Source organism: Geotrypetes seraphini, chromosome 3 (assembly GCF_902459505.1).
Source record: "Geotrypetes seraphini chromosome 3, aGeoSer1.1, whole genome shotgun sequence".
Taxonomy (NCBI): domain Eukaryota; kingdom Metazoa; phylum Chordata; class Amphibia; order Gymnophiona; family Dermophiidae; genus Geotrypetes; species Geotrypetes seraphini.
Genome location: NC_047086.1, coordinates 220,207,717 through 220,227,025, shown reverse-complemented (window position 1 = coordinate 220,227,025; position 19,309 = coordinate 220,207,717). Strand labels below are relative to the sequence as shown.

The following is a 19,309-nucleotide window of genomic DNA, read 5'->3' as shown; positions in this document are numbered from 1 at the left end:
CAGTCTGTTTTCTTTTTGCCAGTTTTGAGCTATGTGATTAATTTTGTTCATCAAGGCAAGATTCATTTACTGTAGCATATTCTTGTGCCAAAACTCACAATGGCCATGAATTTTGGCACTAGAATAAACTATAGTAAATGAATCTTACCTTGAAGAACAAAATTAATTGCATAGTTCAAAACAGACAAAAAAAAATGGACAGTGAGTTTTGGAAAAGTGCTCTTCAACTGAGGTGTTTTGGATAGTTTGTAATTTTTTAAGTTATGAGGATTTCAGGCTGTACAAGGAGTTACAATAATCCAAACATTGCAAAAACAAAGATCCACAAGGCTAGTATAAAAAACACGAGAGTGGGTAGCACAAATTTGCTTTAAAGGAGCCGTTCACCACATTAGATTGGAATTTGTACTTTTACCTCCACCTATTAAGTTTTGACCTAGGATTTTTACAGAGTTCTTAACTGTGATCTGAACACTCTTGATAGTTATTAAGAACTAGTGTTTTAGCCCGTTACATTCGTTACAGTAACGGGTGCTAGACTAGCCCCACCTATACCCTGACGCCTCTACCATGCCCGGACCCTGATCCCGCTGATGCGACAGAGGAAAGGCCCTGCCAGGGTTTGCTGCAAGCAGCCTGTTTACAACGCTACCACTGCTGCTTTGGGTAAGGAATGGGGGGTTGGCAGGTCAGGATACATCCCTGCTTGGCAATGTACTGCGCATGCGGAGGCATACAGGCACAGAGTTTATCATAGTGCGCATGCGCTACTAAGGGGTTTATTATTGATGACGAGGGAGGAGTAGTCCTCCAAAAATAAAAAATGGCATTTATCTTATTAGGATTAAGCTTAAGCTAATTTCTAACAACTCGGTCAACATTTTTTGCCAGTTTAGAAGAGAGTGTGGGATATGGAATAGAGAATGACATGGGGACAAATTTTTCCCCATCTCCACAGGTACTCAATTTCCCCATTTTGTCCCTGCAAATTTTGTCGCTGTCCCTGTCCCATTCCTTTAAACTACTACCTTAACCACACAAACACATATGATTTAAAGTGTTTGAGGCTTGTGCACATGAGGACAGAGCTTGCAGGAATGGGGCAGGGACAGGAGAAGAACTCGCCAGGATGGGATGGTAAAATGAGTTCCCGCATCATTCTCTAGTATGGAGTCAGAAAGGAATGAGTCCAAAACACACAATAGTTGACCTTACTAGATTTGGCCATTTCAAAATTTCTCTAGTTATTCTCTTGCTAACTTTACAACTATACCAGTAATCTGGACTGATCATCACTTGGTTTCTTTCTCACTCAGTGACCTCCCATAAGTTCCATCTCCCATGGATTAACTCTCTTCCACAGCCAAACTGTTTTCTCTGTGATGATCATGCCACATATGCCCCTTTATTTTCCTTTAAAACTTTCTCTCTTTCCCCCTGGATGCACAGGCTAAGGCATGGAAGGTGTAGTGGGGAGTTACTTGCATGGTATAGACAGGAACTTCGCTCCTTTAACCATCTGTTAAAAAGATCTAAGTGAGATTATTACTACCACAACAACTATTTATCATTTCTATAGTGTTGAAAGGTGTACGCAGTGCTGTACATTTAACATTCAATAGACGTTCCCCTGCTCAGACGAGCTTATAATCTAATCTGAACAGACAGACAGGACATCCTCAGGGTTGAGGAGTTTCTGGCAGTCTGACAGTGAGTGGAAGTTAAGAGTTGAAAGCAGCTTCAAAAAAGTGGGCTTTTAGCTTGGATTTGAATACTGCTAGAGATGGAGCATGATGAATTGACTCTGGCAGCCTGTTCCAGGCATACTGTGCCGCAAGAAAGAAGGGCTGGAGTCTAGAGTTGGCGGTGGAGGAGAAGGGTACAGATAAGAAGGACTTATCCAACAGAGTTCACGGGGGGGGGGGGGTCACGGGGGGTGGTGGTGGTGGTGGAGGTAAGTGAGGAGATATATTGAAGGACTACAGAGTGAATGAATACTTGTAAGTCAGTAAGAGGAGTCTGAACTGTATTCAGAAATGGATGGGAAGCCAATGATGTGACTTGAGGAGAGGGGTAATGTAAGCATGGCAGCTCTCGCAGAATATGAGTCGTGCAGCAGCATTTTGAACAAATTGAAGGGGAGAGAGATGGTTGAGTGGAAGACCTGAGAGAAGTACATTGCAGTAATCTAAGCAAGAGGTGATGACAGCATGGATAAGAGTTTTGGTAGTGTGCTTTCTGGGAAGAACCCCTTACTACACATGCCTGGTGCCAATTCCCTAGCCCAGTTCTTGTGGACAAAATCCTCTCTCTTCATATTTCAATACCTACTATTTCTCCGCCTCTGCATTCCTCTGGGACAGTGGAGGATTCCCCTTTGCATCAAACTCTGCCTCCTGTCATCTAGGGGTCATTTTCAATTCCCTACTTGACAACCTTCACAACTGTTAACAAGCATTTTACATCATGCCTATTGGATCTGTTACCTTCCTCCTGGCTTAAATTGCCAAAGGAGAAATTAGGTTCTTACCTGCTAATTTTCTTTCTTTCAGTCTCTCCAGACCGGCACAGCTCACTGATGGGTAATGGCTCACCATGACCAGCAGGTGGAGACTGAGACAAACTTTTGGCTGTAGTACATGTGGGCTGTGCAGTCCCAAGTACAATCAGTCTGCCGAATAGCCAAGCAGAACTAATAAGTGCAAATTATAACAGTAACAATACTCCCGACAAGAGTAACAACTAACATAGAGAAATATTGTTGGATATTTGGATATTGATCAGAATAAGAAGCTTCAGAAACATCCCTGGCTGATGCACCATGAACACAAGCCAGCCACATTGATCTCACAGTGGGAACATAATAAGCAGTTTCTCCCTTTGAAAGTGCTCATTGCGAAAACCGCTACTAGCTGAAAAATAAAGTGCCAGTTAGCAATTAAATACAATTAAGGTCAATTCAAGGCTTCCCTTCATACTAGCATTGCCTCAAGACTCCCCCCCCCACACAATACAGCTTTAATTAGAATAGACCCCACTGGCTCTCTAAGCCTTGCCAGTATCAGTGACAAGGCTTACAGCTGAAAAAATTTACTGAAAAAATTTTGGGGAGGTGGGGGAAGGGACTCGACCTGTCGAGTGTGGCAACCCCGAGGTCGGATGAACCCCCGAAAGGGTCCCTCCCCCCCAAGCTCAATACAGCACCAAAGAAGGGGACCACAAGGTCTCAAAACCAAATCCAACAGCCCTACACTAACTCAGGGAAGACTGCATAGGCTTACCACCTCCAGCCGCTGGAGACTGAGAGCAGACTGATTGTACTTGGGACTGTACAGCCCTCTTATATTAGAGTCAAAAGTTTATGTCTCAGTCTCCACCTGCTGGTCATGGTGAGCTATTACTCATCAGTGAGCTGTGCTGGTTTGGAGAGACGCTTAAAGAAGCACGGACTCATGACGTTGGTCCTAGCCTTAATTACTCAGTCCTGCTACCTGGACTGTTTCAACCATTTGAAAAAAGCCTTGGTGACTCCCAATACTTAAGAATCAATCATGTGATCCTTCTATAGCTTCGTAGTTCAATACCTATTGTTTCTCTGCCTGTGAATTCCCCTGGGACAGTAGAAGATTTTCCTGTGTGTCAAATAATGCCTCCTGTCATCTAGGGGTCATTTCTGATTCCCTCTTTGACTATCTTCACAACAACAACAACAACAACATATGTTTTACACCATGCCCATTGGCTCAAATTGCCAATGTGTGGACTCATAGTGTTGACCCTAGCCTTACTTACTCAGTCTTACCATTGGGACCGTTCCAGCCATTTAGAAAAAAGCCTGGGCGACTCCCACTCAGTCTTACCATTGGGACTGTTACAGCCATTTAGAAAAAAGCCTGGGCGACTCCCATGCTTATGAATCAATCACTTGATTCTTCTATAGCTTCTAGTTTCTGCCCAATTTCCAACTTAAGCTTTATTTCTAAGATTACTGAGAATGTAATGTACTCTCAACTGCTGGATTTTGTTACTAAAACTAAGATTCTACATCCACACCAATCAGGAAGAGACATAGTACAGAAACCACAGACACCTCTGTTCCTAGCTATTTACATAGGACAAAGGGTACATGACTCTTGCAATATCCTTGGATCTATCAGCTCCATTTGATTTTGTAGACCACTCTTTCTTGAATTAGACTCTCTCAAATAGGTATCTCCGGTTTGGTGCTTAGTTGGTTGTCTTCCTCATTCTCACATCCCTCGTTCTGTGTTTTCACATGGTCAGAGCAATCCCCAGATTATGTTTGTTAAATATGGGGTCCGAACGGGTTTGGTTCTTTCACCTTTACTTTTCAATATGTTTATTAGTCCTTTGGCTACTCTGATTCAGTCCCATATCATGGTTCTATATGTATGCTGACAACATTCTACCTCTCTACCCCATTTCACCCTTCAATATTGACCTTTGACCATTGCAAGTCTGCCTTTGTTCAAATGCCATTTGGTTAAGAGTCCATAAACTAAAGCTCAACCCTGATAAAACAGCAGCTTGTTAGATTTCAGGATCACTAAACCCCCCATCCATCCCACTGTCACTATTTAATTTTTCAATTGTTCCTGTCTGTAGTTGTTGCTATCTAAGGGTTTGGATTGACAATAAGTTGTCTTTCACTCAGCAGATCTCTAATGTTATCAAGGCTGGTTCCCTGGTCCGGCGTTCTTTACACACCATAACAGATTTCTTGGATTTTGATTCTATACACATAGTGATTCATGCTTTTTTCATCTCTAAACTGGATTACTCTAATTCTGTCTATGCTGGCATCCAGTATCTTAGATCAAACATCTTCAAATGCTTCAAAACTGTGCTGCATACTTCCTCTTTAAAAGCACTGAGATATGACTGTATTTCCCCACTTCTCTCTCATCTACATTAGTTGCCTGTTCACTTTAGAGTCAAATTCAAGATTCTAATTCTTGCATACAGTGATTTTCACTCAGGCGCTCCTTTGTATTTTTCATCATCTACTGCTCTTTATGCTCCTTCCTGCACTTTATGCTCTTTAGATTCCAAAAGAATGTTCTCCAGGCTTGCGATAGGCACATCTAGGAATACAGCTTTTAATTTTTTGGTGCCTTCTCTCTGGAATTCCCCCCTGGACTTCATCTGATCAAAACAAACATTCTCTCATTTCAAAGTATTGTTGAAGACTCCGTTTTTTCTTTATCTTCTAGTGGGTCCAGCTGAGATTTGTGAGTGGTTGATCTGGGGATAACAGTTAGCATAGTTTTATTTTATTATACGGTGTATTTGTGTCTGAATGTATGGTGTTCCTTTAAATTTTGGAATTCCTTTCCTTTCATGATTTATTTTATTATGTAAACTGCTTAGATCCTTGAATTGGTACAGGTAGTATAACAAATCAATATATGAGGGTCATTTCATAAATAATGCACACTATTATTTTTAATTTACATGTTTTATTTTTTTCAAGTATTTTTTTCACAATCCTTCAATATAGTCTCCCTGCTTTGCAATGACCGAGTTCCAGCATTCGGGAAGCTTCATTATTCCATCCAAGATACCGTTTTTGTTCAGTTGCCGAATGGCTCGGGTACCGGGGGAAGAAAGCTCCTTTCAGAGATGCAAAACAGTGGCCACGCATAGGTTGTTTCAACTTTGGAAAAAGGTCGAAGTTTGGTGGACTCGTCTGGACTTTAGGGAGCATGAGGTAACACCTCCCAGCTGTATTTGCATAGTTTTTCATTGATGGTGGAGAACTCCATCTTCCCAACGACCCAAAAAATTTAAACGAGCTCAATCAAAAGTCAAAAAATGATGATTTTTGCTTATGATCATGAAGGCATCATCATCACAGACAAAATTCCATGTGGAAGAAGTGTCACAGCAGTGTATTATCATAATTTTTTGCAAAAAATGCGCAGAAAAATGCACAAAACCCGACCTCAGTTGCTCTTGGCTGGGCCACTCATTCTTTACGACAACGCTCGCCCGCACATAGGGAATGTCATCAATGAAAAACTACACAAATACGGCTGGAAGGTGTTACCTTATGCTCCCTACAGTCCAGACATGAGTCCACCAGACTTCGACCTTTTTCCAAAGTTGAAACAACTTATGCGTGGACATCGTTTTGTATCTCTGGAAGAGCTTTCTTCTGCTGGTACCCAAGCCATTCGGCAACTGAACAAAAACGATGTCTTGGATGGAATAATGAAGCTTCCTGGACGTTGGGACTCGGTCACTGCAAAGCAGGGAGACTATATTGAAGGATTGTAAAGAAATACTTGAAAAAAAAAATAAAACATATAAATTACATAAAAATAGTATGTATCATTTATAAAATGACCCTCATATATGAATAAATTCAAGTCAAATGATTGGTTCAAGAGAGCCCTAAAGACATGTCCAGAAAGAGGAGGATGACATATTTGACCCAATCAAGATGAGTTTTGATATAGTCAAGGAGACCAGTGAGAGTGCATTCAGTAGCGTTGTGAGACCCGAAAATCTAATTATTTGATATGAAGTGCATTAGTCTTGTAAACTAATTTTAAAAATTGATTGCCACAATTTTCTGTTATTTTAGAAAGGAGAGGTTAGAAATAGGCAAAGCACGCAAGAAAATAATGATAGACCTTTGCAGAGACCCACTATGAAAGAATATATATATATATGTTCTGCTGTTTGAATCCTGAGCTCTGAGAGGCTACTCTCTCCTGATGCTGCTGGATCTCATCACCCACTTGGCCAATGTACTTTGCCTTCCCTAACCATTTCTCAGTATCCTTCACCATAAAACTTCCCTTCCTTCTGGAGTCACTTACTTGTGCAAAAAGACTCAGGATATCCACATCATTCTTCAAGGTATAGCCAGGCAGTACAGCATCAAACTGTTTCAACCAATCTTTGCTGTTCTCCGGGAACTTTCCAACTGGCAGGGAGGCCTCTTTTACATCACTAGTATCTAAATATAATGGAAGGTCAAAGGTCAGGCACAAAGTGCTGCAGAAGCACAGAGATTTGAAGCAGTGGCAGGAAAAGTGAAATTTGTACTCACTGTCTCCAACATGATCTGCCTGGCTCTTTTTCCCTTCCACAGTGCTGCGCACCGGGCTTTCTGGGAACAGCACTTCATAAGAACTTGGAATTTTGATGTTCAGAAGCTCAGCAACAGCCGCCATTACACCAGGCAAACTCTGGAGATAAAAAGTAGAAAAATCCCTAAACCAAATATATCTTAGGGAACATGTCCTAGCACTCTCACAACTTATGCTACACACCCATAAACTACTACTGTAAAGCTATTGACCCCACAGAGTATGTACATAGAAAGTATTAATATCCTAAATCCAGCTGGCTATAGGAATGGAATTCTAAATTTTGAAATGGGTTACTTCTGATCTACTCTTTAATACTATTTCCTTAGCTGAGGAATTTCGCTACTCCTTTCCCTACAGCACTTAACGGAGACCAGGTTACCTACCACTACACTCTCCTGCTACATGCAAATGCTGAGCAGCACATCATTGATGAGCAAGAATCATCTTTCCATTTTTTCACAATGGACATTCTCTCTTACCCACCATGTCACACTTCTCAACTTTATACTCTCACTTTTTTCAGTATCCTCCTCTCCACCTGTTCACATGCACTGACCTTGGCTGCTGCAGCAGACACTGTCAGCATGACTGAGACTTCACTCCCTGTCCCTTTGTCCCAAGACACACCCTGTACTGCGGTTGCTGTCGTCACCACCACTTTCCCAGCATGTTCAGGGAGAGTGCTCGGATTGTCATAAGACTTGGTATCTGGAAGAACTACAGGAGATGTATGTATATTAAACATAAGCATGCACGTTTGGATTAATACTTCTGCACTGCACAGCAGCACAAAACTGAGGTACACCGAGGTACAGGAATCTCTAAATATTAACCCAAAAATGTTGATTTTAAATGAGGGTGTACAATGTGTCTACAATGACCAAACACAGACACAGGGGCATCTCTGCCCTTAAAATCTGGGTGCACCCAAGGGGCTATCCTTTTCACTGACCTGGGATGCGAGAGTGAGGGATAATTGGTATCACAGGGGACACTGCTCGATCCTCTCTCTCTTCTTCCATCTCAGTTAGAAATGAGAATTGTGTAGTCTCTTCTCCTAGAATGCTTTCAGGAGATGAGGCAGGCACAAAGCTGTAAGGACTATCGCTTTCATCATCACTTTCCATTCTGCAAGGGAAAAAGGAGAAAAACAAGTTGTGACCTAATTCTGACAGTGAATAATACCTCCCATAGGACCGCTGTATCTACACAGCATCTCCCACAAACCCTGCATACCTGACATCCTCAGTCTGATTATGGGGAGGTGTCGGCAAAGCTGCTAACAAATCCAAGCTCTTCTTTTCATCCCCTGAAGTATCTGAGCACAAGAAAAGATAAGCACAGGAATCTAAATAATGCTACTGCTATTTATAATTTCTATTGCTTTGCTAGACGTGTACAAATATATTAGTGATTCCAGTTACCTAGAGCTTACAGTCTAGCCAAAACAACATACAAAATAAACTAACTTTATATATTTAATGTATTAAGAAATGGTTAGAATAGACAAAGCTGTGATCAAAGATAGAATAATTCAGAAAATAGTGTAAGTTGGTGAAAGATACTTTAATATAGCAACAAAGCTGGGACTCAGTAGCCCTGGATAGAGGACAGAGATAGGCTTCCCCCTGTCATGTTCAGATACTTACCCATCTGCCAGGTCCTCCACAGCTACAGCAAAGACAGCTCTAAAGGCTGCCTCTCTGACCAGCGAGACCTATCCTCTGCTGTGTGCCACCCACAGGAACTTGCACCAGCATGGCGTGATGTGGCAGAGGATAGGTCCTGCTGGTCAGACACTAACTATGGAGAACCTAGTAGGTGGGTAAGTAGCTGAGCGCGGGAGGTGCTGCATCATGGCATGTGGAAGAGAAGGTTCAACTGCAGGCGGCCCCTACCGTTGGGTGGCCTTGGGCATTTTGTTAGGATCGCTCAATGGTAGCTACGTCCCTGTTTAAATAGGAAGTTGGAGAGTGCCACTTTCTAAAAAAGGTGACTACATTTGTTGATATGTTCAAAAGATATGAAATATAGATTCCTGAAAACATATGTCCACCAATATCTAGGGCACATTACTTGCCTCCTTTTTAAGATAGTGAAAGGGGAAGAAAAGTTTCCTAAATTGCCTCTCTCCATCCCACCATCTGTTCTCCTGATATCTTATGTTTTTCTGCTCAGGTCAAATTGGATGAAGATAGTATCATATTTGCAACATTGTGGATTTTTTGTCATTACATACCCTTTATTCAATCCTGCCTACCCTCTTGCATTCTTCCCTCCCCTTGATTTCAGCCCCTTATTAAATCATGTTTACTGAAACAAATCATCAGCAGAAAAGATAACACATTTTCAAATAATCAACAGCCACAGCGAACAACCCCCCAACCCCAACTAGCTAGTATAAAAGATCAGATTATTTTTCCTAACAAAAAAGCTCGTTTCAAGAAATGTTTAAAACCCTTAGGGGATGGGACACTGCACAGTGATGTCATCAAAGAGAAGTAATTTTTACTCCACAGACCCAAAGAGTAGATAAATAGCGTGTCAGTCATTTCCAAAAATTGAAAATCTAAGACATAAATAAAACACTTGACCCACTGTGGCCATCAAAGAATGACATTTTGAACAATTAGAAAGGCTCACATATTGGGCACATTGTGGAGATATGTATAAGAACAAGGTGAACTTGTACTGTAATTCCCAGCATAAAACATTATCCATCACTGATCGAATGCCCAGAACATAAGCTTTATATTGTGTTTCCGTAAGACTTGTATTTAGATCCCCATTTCAGGCATTAGCATATTTCTGGAAGTCCAATTCTGAAGTAGTGTCTTGAAGGTATCTACAGTGATAAGACAGGGAGACACTGTTCTGAGCACCCAGAGTATACAATGGAGCAAATTCCTCCTGAGCAATGTTCCCTCTAATTTTTCATAGGCACTACACCAAGGTCAGCACACAACCAGAGGCAGAGAGTGAGTGTGGGTGTGAGGTGAGCACACAACCAGAGGCAGAGAGTGAGTGTGGGTGAGAGGTCACAGCAGCAGCAGGCAGAGGGAGAGAGGACACAGCAGCAGCAGGCGGAGAGTGAGAGTGGGAGAGGGGACACAGCAGCATCAGGCAGAGGGAGAGAGGACACAGCAGCAGCAGGCGGAGAGTGAGAGTGGGAGAGGGGACACAGCAGCACCAGGCAGAGGGAGAGAGGACACAGCAGCAGCAGGCGGAGGGAGAGCGAGGGAGTGAGGACACCAACAGATCAGAGGAGACCAGAGTGATGAGAGCCAGAGGAGAGAGCAGAGAGGAGAGAGCAGAACAGGCAGACGAGAGAGCGGAGAGCAAATAGACGGACCAAAGGAGCAGAGCAGAGAGCTGAGGGAGACCGGAGAGCGGAGCAGATAAGATGGAAATGGAGGCAGCCGGAATACACCAGAGCTTTCCAGTATACTGCATGGGGTGCCATATGTACGACTACCTCCCCTCGGGAAGGCGGGAGTACATATGCGGTCGATGCCGGGAGCTGGAAGGCCTGAAGTATGAGGTCGCGAGATTGCAGGCCAGGGTTCAGGACCTGGAGGGGCTGCACGCTTCAGAGGAGCCATGTCAGGCGTCTGAGGATCCAGACAGAAACAGCTCCATTGAAGATCAGGTGAGGGACCTTGAGAGATTCATCGAGGAGAGCTACAGGAGGGTCGAGGAGCAGAACCAGCAGCAACTCAGACAGGTGTCATCAGACGAGAGCCAGGACCCACCAGAGGATGGACCTAGTGGAGAGGCCAGGAGGGCAGAGGAGGCCAAGGACCCCGAGGGAGGAGCGCCCAGATTCACCATGGACACGGACCTGAGGCAGAGGAGGCTCTTAAGGAAGGGAAAGACTGCAATTGTTGTGGGAGACTCGATCCTGAGGGAGGTGGACAGTCACGTAGCCGGAGGTCGAGAGGACCGGCTGGTGACATGTCTCCCTGGGGCCAGGACAAAGGACATTGCCGACAGAATCGAGAGGATCTTGGACGGAGCCGAAACGGAGGAGACAGCAGTAATTGTCCACGTCGGAACAAATGATGTGAGCCGGAGGAATTTCAGCATGCCTGTGCTAACAGACCAGTTCAGGGTCCTGGGAAGGAAGCTGAAACGGAGGTCACAGAGGATAGCATTCTCGGAGATCCTGCCGGTCCCGAGGGCAGATGCAAGGAGGCAGGCCGAGCTCCAGGAGGTGAATGCGTGGCTGAGGAGGTGGTGCAAGGAGGAGGGCTTCCACTTTGTGAGGAACTGGTCGTCCTTCTGGGGAAAGAGCAAGCTCTACAGGCGGGATGGCCTGCACCTGAGCACGGCGGGAACAAGAATACTAGCAGCCAACGTAAAGAAGGAGATCGAGAGGGCTTTAAACTACAGAGAGGGGGAAAGCCGACAGCTGACCTGATGACGCTTCGGACAGCAGTATCAAGAAAAGATGCTGAATGGGCTGACTGCAGGGAGGAGGACGGGGGTCCGATGGAACTCGCGATCAGACAGCGAGGGAAACACCAGGTAACAGCAACTTGCTGGGAGAAGTCTAAGGGGAAAACAGGGGATTCAGGAGGACAAGATGGCACCAGGGTGCAAACAGAAGGCAATAAGGTGGAGCCACAGGGCAAAGGGGAGACACAAGGCAAGGGGGAACAAACCAAGGCTCAGGGGACGATAGCACAGGAGGGGGCTGGTACTCCCCAGGGAAAAGCGGGGAGGTGGGGTGGAGGGGACATGGGGAGGAAGAGAGTTGCGAGGGTAAAGGCGGAGGGCACAGCAGAGGCACCGGGAGCGGGAAAACGGCCCGAGACCCAAGGGAAAGCGGCCCAGGTAAAGGCAGAGGTGGAGGACAAACACCGGGACCTACAGTGCTTATACGCAAATGCAAGAAGCCTCATGGCTAAGATGGGTGAACTGGAAGTCATGGCCAAGGGGGAGGACCTGGATATAATAGGAATTACAGAAACCTGGTGGACAGAGGAAAATCAATGGGATGTGGCGCTGCCAGGGTACAAGCTCTACAGGAGGGACAGGACCCACAAGAAGGGGGGAGGCATAGCGCTGTATATAAAGGACTATATCTACTCGATTGGGATCGATACGGCAACAAAGGCAGAGGAGCTAGAATCGCTATGGGTCAAATTGCCGGGAAAGAAGAGTGCAGACATAAAGCTGGGGCTGTATTATCGCCCGCCTGGTGTGTCAGAAACAATAGGACAAGACTTGGAAGCAGAACTGAGACAGGAATGCAGGACTGGAAGTGTAACAGTGATGGGGGACTTCAACTACCCGGGGATAGACTGGAGTACGGGACACTCCAACTCCACGAGGGAAGCAGGATTCGTAGAAGCTGTGAGGGACTGCTTCATGGAGCAACTAGTCAAGGAACCGACGCGAGGGGATGCTACTCTTGACCTCATCCTTAACGGATTAGGGGGGCCTGCAAGAGGGGTAGAAGTGGGAGGAACACTAGGCAACAGTGATCACAACGTGATCAGATTCACATTAGAAAGGGGGTCACCCATAGTGGGGAGGACCGCAACGACTGCGCTCAACTTCAGGAAAGGGAACTATGTTGCTATGAGGAAAATGGTGGGGAGGAAGCTCAGGAACGGCTTTAGGATGGAGACTGTAGGGAGCGCCTGGACCCTTCTCAGGGACACACTGCAGGAAGCGCAAAAACTGTACATCCCCAGTTTCAGGAAAGGCCGCAAGAACAAGCGGTCAAAAGACCCGGTTTGGATGACACATGAAGTAAAGAAGGTAATCAGTGACAAGAAAGTGTCCTTCCGGAAATGGAAAAGGGATCCAACGGAGGAAAATCACCAGGAGCACAGGAAATGCCAAAAGGAATGCCACCGAGAGATTAGAAAAGCAAAAGGGAAATACGAGGAGGGGCTGGCCAGGGAGGCGAAAAACTTCAAGGCATTCTTCAGTTACGTAAAGGGGAAGCAACCAGTGAGAGAGGAGGTGGGGCCATTGGACGATGGGGATAGGAAGGGAGTGATTAAGGAGAATAAAGAGGTAGCTGAGAGGTTGAACACGTTCTTCTCGTCGGTCTTCACGAGCGAGGACACGTCCAATATACCGGACTCAGAGGAGCTCATGAGTGGGGAGCAGGCCAAAAGATTGGGGCATATAGAGGTAAGTCGGGAGGATGTCCTCAAGCAGATTGACAGACTGAAAAGCGGCAAATCACCGGGACCGGACGGGATCCACCCAAGGGTTCTAAAGGAACTAAGTCAGGAAATAGCGGGCGCAATCCAGCATGTTTGCAACCTATCCTTGAAAACTGGAGAGGTACCAGAGGACTGGAAACTGGCGAATGTCACACCTATCTTTAAGAAGGGATCTTGAGGTGACCCCGGGAACTACAGGCCGGTGAGCCTGACTTCAGTTATAGGGAAGATGGTGGAAGCAATGATCAAGGACAGCATTTGCGAGCACATCGAGAAAAATGGCCTACTGCGGACAAGCCAGCACGGATTCTGTAAGGGAAGGTCATGCCTGACAAACCTTCTGTACTTCTTTGAGGGAATAAGCAGTCAGGTGGACAAAGGGGAACCCATAGACATCATTTACCTCAATTTTCAAAAGGCCTTTGACAAGGTGCCACATGAAAGGCTGCTTAGGAAGCTGTGGAACCACGGGGTGGGCGGGGATGTACACAGATGGATCAAGCACTGTCTGTCAGGTAGACTACAGAGGGTCGGAGTAAAGGGCCAATATTCTGACTGGCGGGGAGTCACGAGCGGTGTGCCGCAGGGATCGGTGCTGGGGCCGCTACTCTTCAACATATTTATCAATGACCTGGAAACGGAGGCAAAGTGTGAGGTTATAAAATTTGCAGACGATACCAAGCTCTGCGCCAGAGTTAGGACCAGGGAGGAGTGTGAGGACTGCAAAGGGGCCTCGATAAGCTGGAGGACTGGGCAAACAAATGGCAAATGCGCTTTAACGTAGATAAATGCAAGGTCATGCACATAGGGAAAAAGAACCTGTTGTTCGAGTATAAAATGGGGGGGAGATTGCTGGAAGACACCGGACTTGAGAGAGACTTGGGTGTGCTAGTGGATCCATCCATGAAACCATCTGCACAGTGTGCAGCAGCCTCGAAGAAAGCCAACAGGATGCTGGGCATCATCAAGAGGGGCATATCAACCAGGATGCGGGAAGTCATCATGCCGCTGTATCGAGCGATGGTGCGCCCACATCTGGAATACTGCGTTCAATATTGGTTGCCGCACCTCAAGAAGGACATGGCAGTTCTTGAGAGAGTCCAAAGGAGGGCAACGAAACTGGTAAGAGGGCTGGAAAACTGCCCATATGCTGAGAGGCTGGATAAACTGGGGCTCTTCTCTCTGGAAAAGAGGAGGCTCAGGGGGGATATGATAGAGACCTTCAAAATACTTAGGGGCATAGAGAGGGTGGACAGGGACAGGTTCTTCAGACTAAAAGGGACGACAGGTACGAGGGGGCACTCAGAGAAACTGAAGGGAGATAGGTTCAAATCAAATGCAAGGAAGTTTTTCTTCACCCAAAGGGTCGTGGACAAATGGAATGCGCTCCCGGAGGAAGTGATCCGGCAGAGTACAGTACAGGGATTCAAACAGGGATTGGACAGATTCCTGAGGGAAAAGGGGATCGTGGGGTACTGAGGGAGGTGCTGGGGTGTTGCATAAGTATAGACAGCTCACCAGGTCGTGCAGGTGCAAGGCCGGAGGGTTAGGACATTGATGGGAAGATAGGACTTCGATGAGAAACCTAGGGGGCAAGGGGGCCCCTTCTGGTGATTAAGGCAGGTCATGACCTGTTGGGCCGCCGCGGGGGCGGACTGCTGGGCGGGATGGACCTCTGGTCTGACCCGGCAGAGGCACTGCTTATGTTCTTATGTTCTCTGTACGTAAAAAATTTCATCTGTGCACATTTTAAAGAAAAACTAAATTTGTGTGCGCTATAAAATGATTACCAGAGGGCCCGGAGTTCAGTTATGGGCAGGTCTTTGAGTTTAGTCTGAATTAACGAAAACACAATGTAATTTTAGTTACACTTTATGTAACATAAAGTCTCATTTCAATAAACATAAATTATGTTTCATTGAAATGTTTCATTGAGCGCTACCTATAAATAAGGTATCATTGTACTTTATAATTAAAATTTAGAAAATAACAGCAATTTAGTTTTCAAAGTTTTTCCCTGCGATCTTTCATATTTATCCAGTCCGAATAAATTCTGTCAAGATCTGTTGAGCCTCCATCTTGAAGGTGACTTAACACACATCAGCATTTCCAAATGCTCTAAATGTAAATAATTCCTTTGTTTATTCTTCAAATTGTTCATTAGACTAAAACCACGCTCACAATCTGAACTAGATGCTAAGAATGTGGCACCAATGTCCATCAATTTTGCTAAATCTGCGAATTGATCATTCTGAAATGCAATTTCGTCATATCTGGAAAGCTGTTTATCAGATTGCTTTTGATTTTTTTCTGCAACAAGGAATTTAAAGTCATTGTATTGCTGAATAATAACACTTTCCTCCGGAAGAAATTGTTTATACTTTAAACAAAGAGATCTGATATGTCCATTTCCGAAGTCAAAGTTGCATTGTGATATTACTGTACAGTCAACTTCATTTTCAGGAAATCTTTCACCCAGATGCAAACATAGGATGTTGATGAAGGTTAATATGGAATTAGTATCCACTGAAACTTTTTCTCCAGACCTCATCCTGTTGTCAAGAAGACTGTTGACTTTATCACTCCACTTAACCTTGTCGCCTAAGTATTGCATTCGAAGTTTGTTCAACTTACCCTGTGCAAGATGATAAGCTTCCAATGGTGTCAAACTATGTTTCTGAAATGCCATGGTTAAGGAAGCCAGTTCTGATAAGACATCATTCAAAACTTCAAGTGTAATATGAAATTGTTCACTGTCCAGCTTCTTATAGCAGTACTTTGCAATAGGATCATTAGCTTTGTCTTCTTCAAAATATTTTAACAGGGGATCATAATTTCGAATAATTGCTTTAAGTGCAAAGTGTCTAGATAACCAGCGCACTTCATTCAGAGGTCTGAAAGCAATTGATTCACATTCAGATGTATCTGCTATTTCTTGAAATTTGCATAATTTAGTAGAAGACCGACAGAACACCGTGTACACAGTTCTCATTACAGTTTCTACTTCTTTCATCAATTTTACTTCTTTCCATGAATCAGAAAGTCCCAAATCTTCCCGATGTGCAACACAATGTTGCTGCACTAAATGTGGAATGTCTTTTCTCAGCTGTGCTGCAATGCCATCTATTTTGCCCAACATAACAGAGGCACCATCAGAGGTGAACATAACCATTTTATTCAGGTCAAGTTCATGTTTCCTATAGAATTCCCTAATTGCTGTTACTATTGATGTAGCATTCCACCAAATGATGTCCTATACTCATTTGAATTGACTGGCCGATACTTAAAGTAGAATATTAAGTACTTGATGACAGAAATGCCTGTGTTTTCATCAGTTAACGTATGATACCTTGCTAATTTAATGTCTGCCATACGATCATCTTGCACGATGCCATTGATAATTTCAAGAAATTCAAACACATAGTTTTTGCTTCTCCAGCTATCAGGTATACTAACATACTTCGCCATGTGCTCATTGATATCTTGAACAGAGAGCATTGAGATATTCATCTTAATGGCCAGCACAACACTCTTGACAAGAACCTTAATTTCATCAGGACTGGAACGCTTCCATTCATTACTAATTTGCCCGTTTTCTTTTTTGGTTGGGCTTTCAAGCAACATGTTAACCAGTCCCCCTCTTAAATTCGGATTTTTACTTCTGAGTTTCCTAATACTGTCGGTATGAGATTTACTTGATAGATGGCATTTCAGAAAGTCCAGTTTCCAAACATCATCCCATATTTTTCCAGTAGAGAATTTTCCAGTTGCTTTGGCATCTTTACAATAACAACACACAACTCCATCGTCTTCATCATAGGTAAATATTTCACACAGTCGAACATGCATTGTATTTTGAGATTCCGGTGTCTCCGTTTCAACAATTTTCTTCAAGCCATTCAGACCTAAAAGCTGTTGCAGCTCTCTTGCGTTTTACACTTTTCACCATTCGTGGTTTAGACATTTTAAGAGTTATATCTGGTTGCAATTTAATAAATGAATACAGTTATACAACCGCAGTACCACGCTGCACACTACAATTCCACGAAATAAACAATATGGCGGAACTTCAGGTAATTCAAAGAATCGGAAGTGTTTCATATTCCTATGGGCCATAGGCTATGGCCCTATGGGGCACGTGACATGTCAAGTTCAACTGCTAAAGATAACGGAATCACGTGAATGACTTAAAATTTATATTTAGCGCTTCAATAAATGTGATAAATGGGAAAATCGGAACAGCTGTCTTCTGCAACATTTCATTTTAGCAGTGAAAATCATTTAGCAAATATTAATTTTTTTGTATGCGCTATTTTAATTTGTGTGTGCGGGTTCGGCAAGTTGTGTGCGCACGCAGAGCTTAGAGGGAACAGTGCTCCTGAGCATCTTCACTTAAATCCTTCTAAGGAAGACTAGTCCCTAATGTTTATCTGAAGATAGGGGAACACATCCCTGGAGGACAGAGAAAAATTATTGTTTTAAGTCCCCAAAGTCACCTCATGAAATAAGTACTTATATGCCTTTAGCATTTCATCAGCAAAATGCAAGGGCAGATTGTCCTGGGGGAAAAAATATGGGTTAAAGCAGATAGCTACATATGGAGTAATTTTTGTGGAGAAATGTTGATGTCTTCAAACCCACTGCCATGCTGCAGCTGCTGAAGGCAATAGATGAGAGTAGAGAATGATATGATGACAGAAATACATCACTGTTCTAGTCCCCACTGATTAACTGTGGGAAACCATCCCAATGCCCATTCTTTAAGGAGAGGTGGAAGAATCAGAGTATGAATATGCACAAAAACTGACCCTCAAGCCTTGCATTAAATAATGCTGGTGTAGAGGGACTGAGATTGAGATAGACACTAAAGAATGACATGGGTGTGTATTCATGTGGCTATCTGCTGGACCGAAACAGTGATGAATTCTACTCACCGTGTCAATCTCTAGATTAGAGTCCCTGAGGATCCTGTGGAGGGCAAAGGCCCATTGCATGTCAAAAAAAAAACAACTAAAATACACTACGGTCAGTCATCTGTAATTCCAAAAGTGTTAACAGAAAAATTCTGAGCATTATGGAACCAATTGCTAATGTGACACACAGAACAAGCCATTGTTAAAAACGTCAGATTCAAAAGACCCAAACCCCCATATAGCTTTGGACTTTGAAGAACTGAAAGAGGGAGACTTGCTCACTTTTCTTGCTAAACATGTTTGCATGATGTTGTGCAATTTCTTTTTCTCTTTCGTTTTGAAAAAAAAAAAAAAAATAAATGGAAGCATTTGAAAAATATATAACCAACACGGTGCCAGTATCATCTTAAATGAATGAATCCGGTTCCATTATTGGTTTCCACAGTTTCTGTTTTCATTTTAGTTTGCCATTGTTTCTCTGTGGGCCTATTTTTATACCAATGTGGACAATATTTTATGTTATTGAAGAAATAAAACAAGGATTTTGAACATTGTTGGTTTCCACAGGCGCATCATAGATCCAGTTTCACACAAGATTCTTGCAACAAAAGCTGCACATTTAGATCATACAGACTTGGAAGTTGAACCGAAATAATGACTCTAACGTTTTTAAACGTATTTCCCACCCACTGTAAAGAAAAAGTGCCTGTCATGCAGTGCGTATTTCTTCAGACAACACTGGCAGTACTTTAGATTTGAATAAATTAAGAGTAAAACCAGAGAAAGTATCATATTTATCTTTACAGGATAATAAATATGGAAGAGACATCTGGGGATTCGTCAATATAGCTAGCAGATCATCTGCAAGTTAGTACCTTAATCTGGTGAGAAGCAATCGAGATCCCAGATCTCCAGCCCACCCCACCCCCACTCCCCTGATGAGGTCAGAGCATGCAGCAGAGGTTCCAATGATAAAAACAACAATAATGGCAATAAAGGACAGCCCAGCTGCATGCCCCTTGAGATAGCAAATAATGAAGAACAAACTCTAATAACCAGTACACAAGCTTGTGGAGAAGTTTATAAA

General features: G+C 43.8%; 1 protein-coding gene across 1 annotated transcript in view; it reads right to left on the bottom strand.

Moving 5' to 3' along the window:
* LOC117357250 (histone-lysine N-methyltransferase 2D-like) overlaps positions 1 to 19,309 on the bottom strand; it is a 468,534-nt gene that overhangs the window by 55,243 nt on the left and 393,982 nt on the right. The window contains 5 exon segments of the mRNA XM_033937621.1: positions 6,849 to 6,988; positions 7,082 to 7,220; positions 7,681 to 7,841; positions 8,077 to 8,252; positions 8,361 to 8,442. Of these exon segments, the coding sequence (XP_033793512.1) occupies positions 6,849 to 6,988; positions 7,082 to 7,220; positions 7,681 to 7,841; positions 8,077 to 8,252; positions 8,361 to 8,442 (698 nt within the window).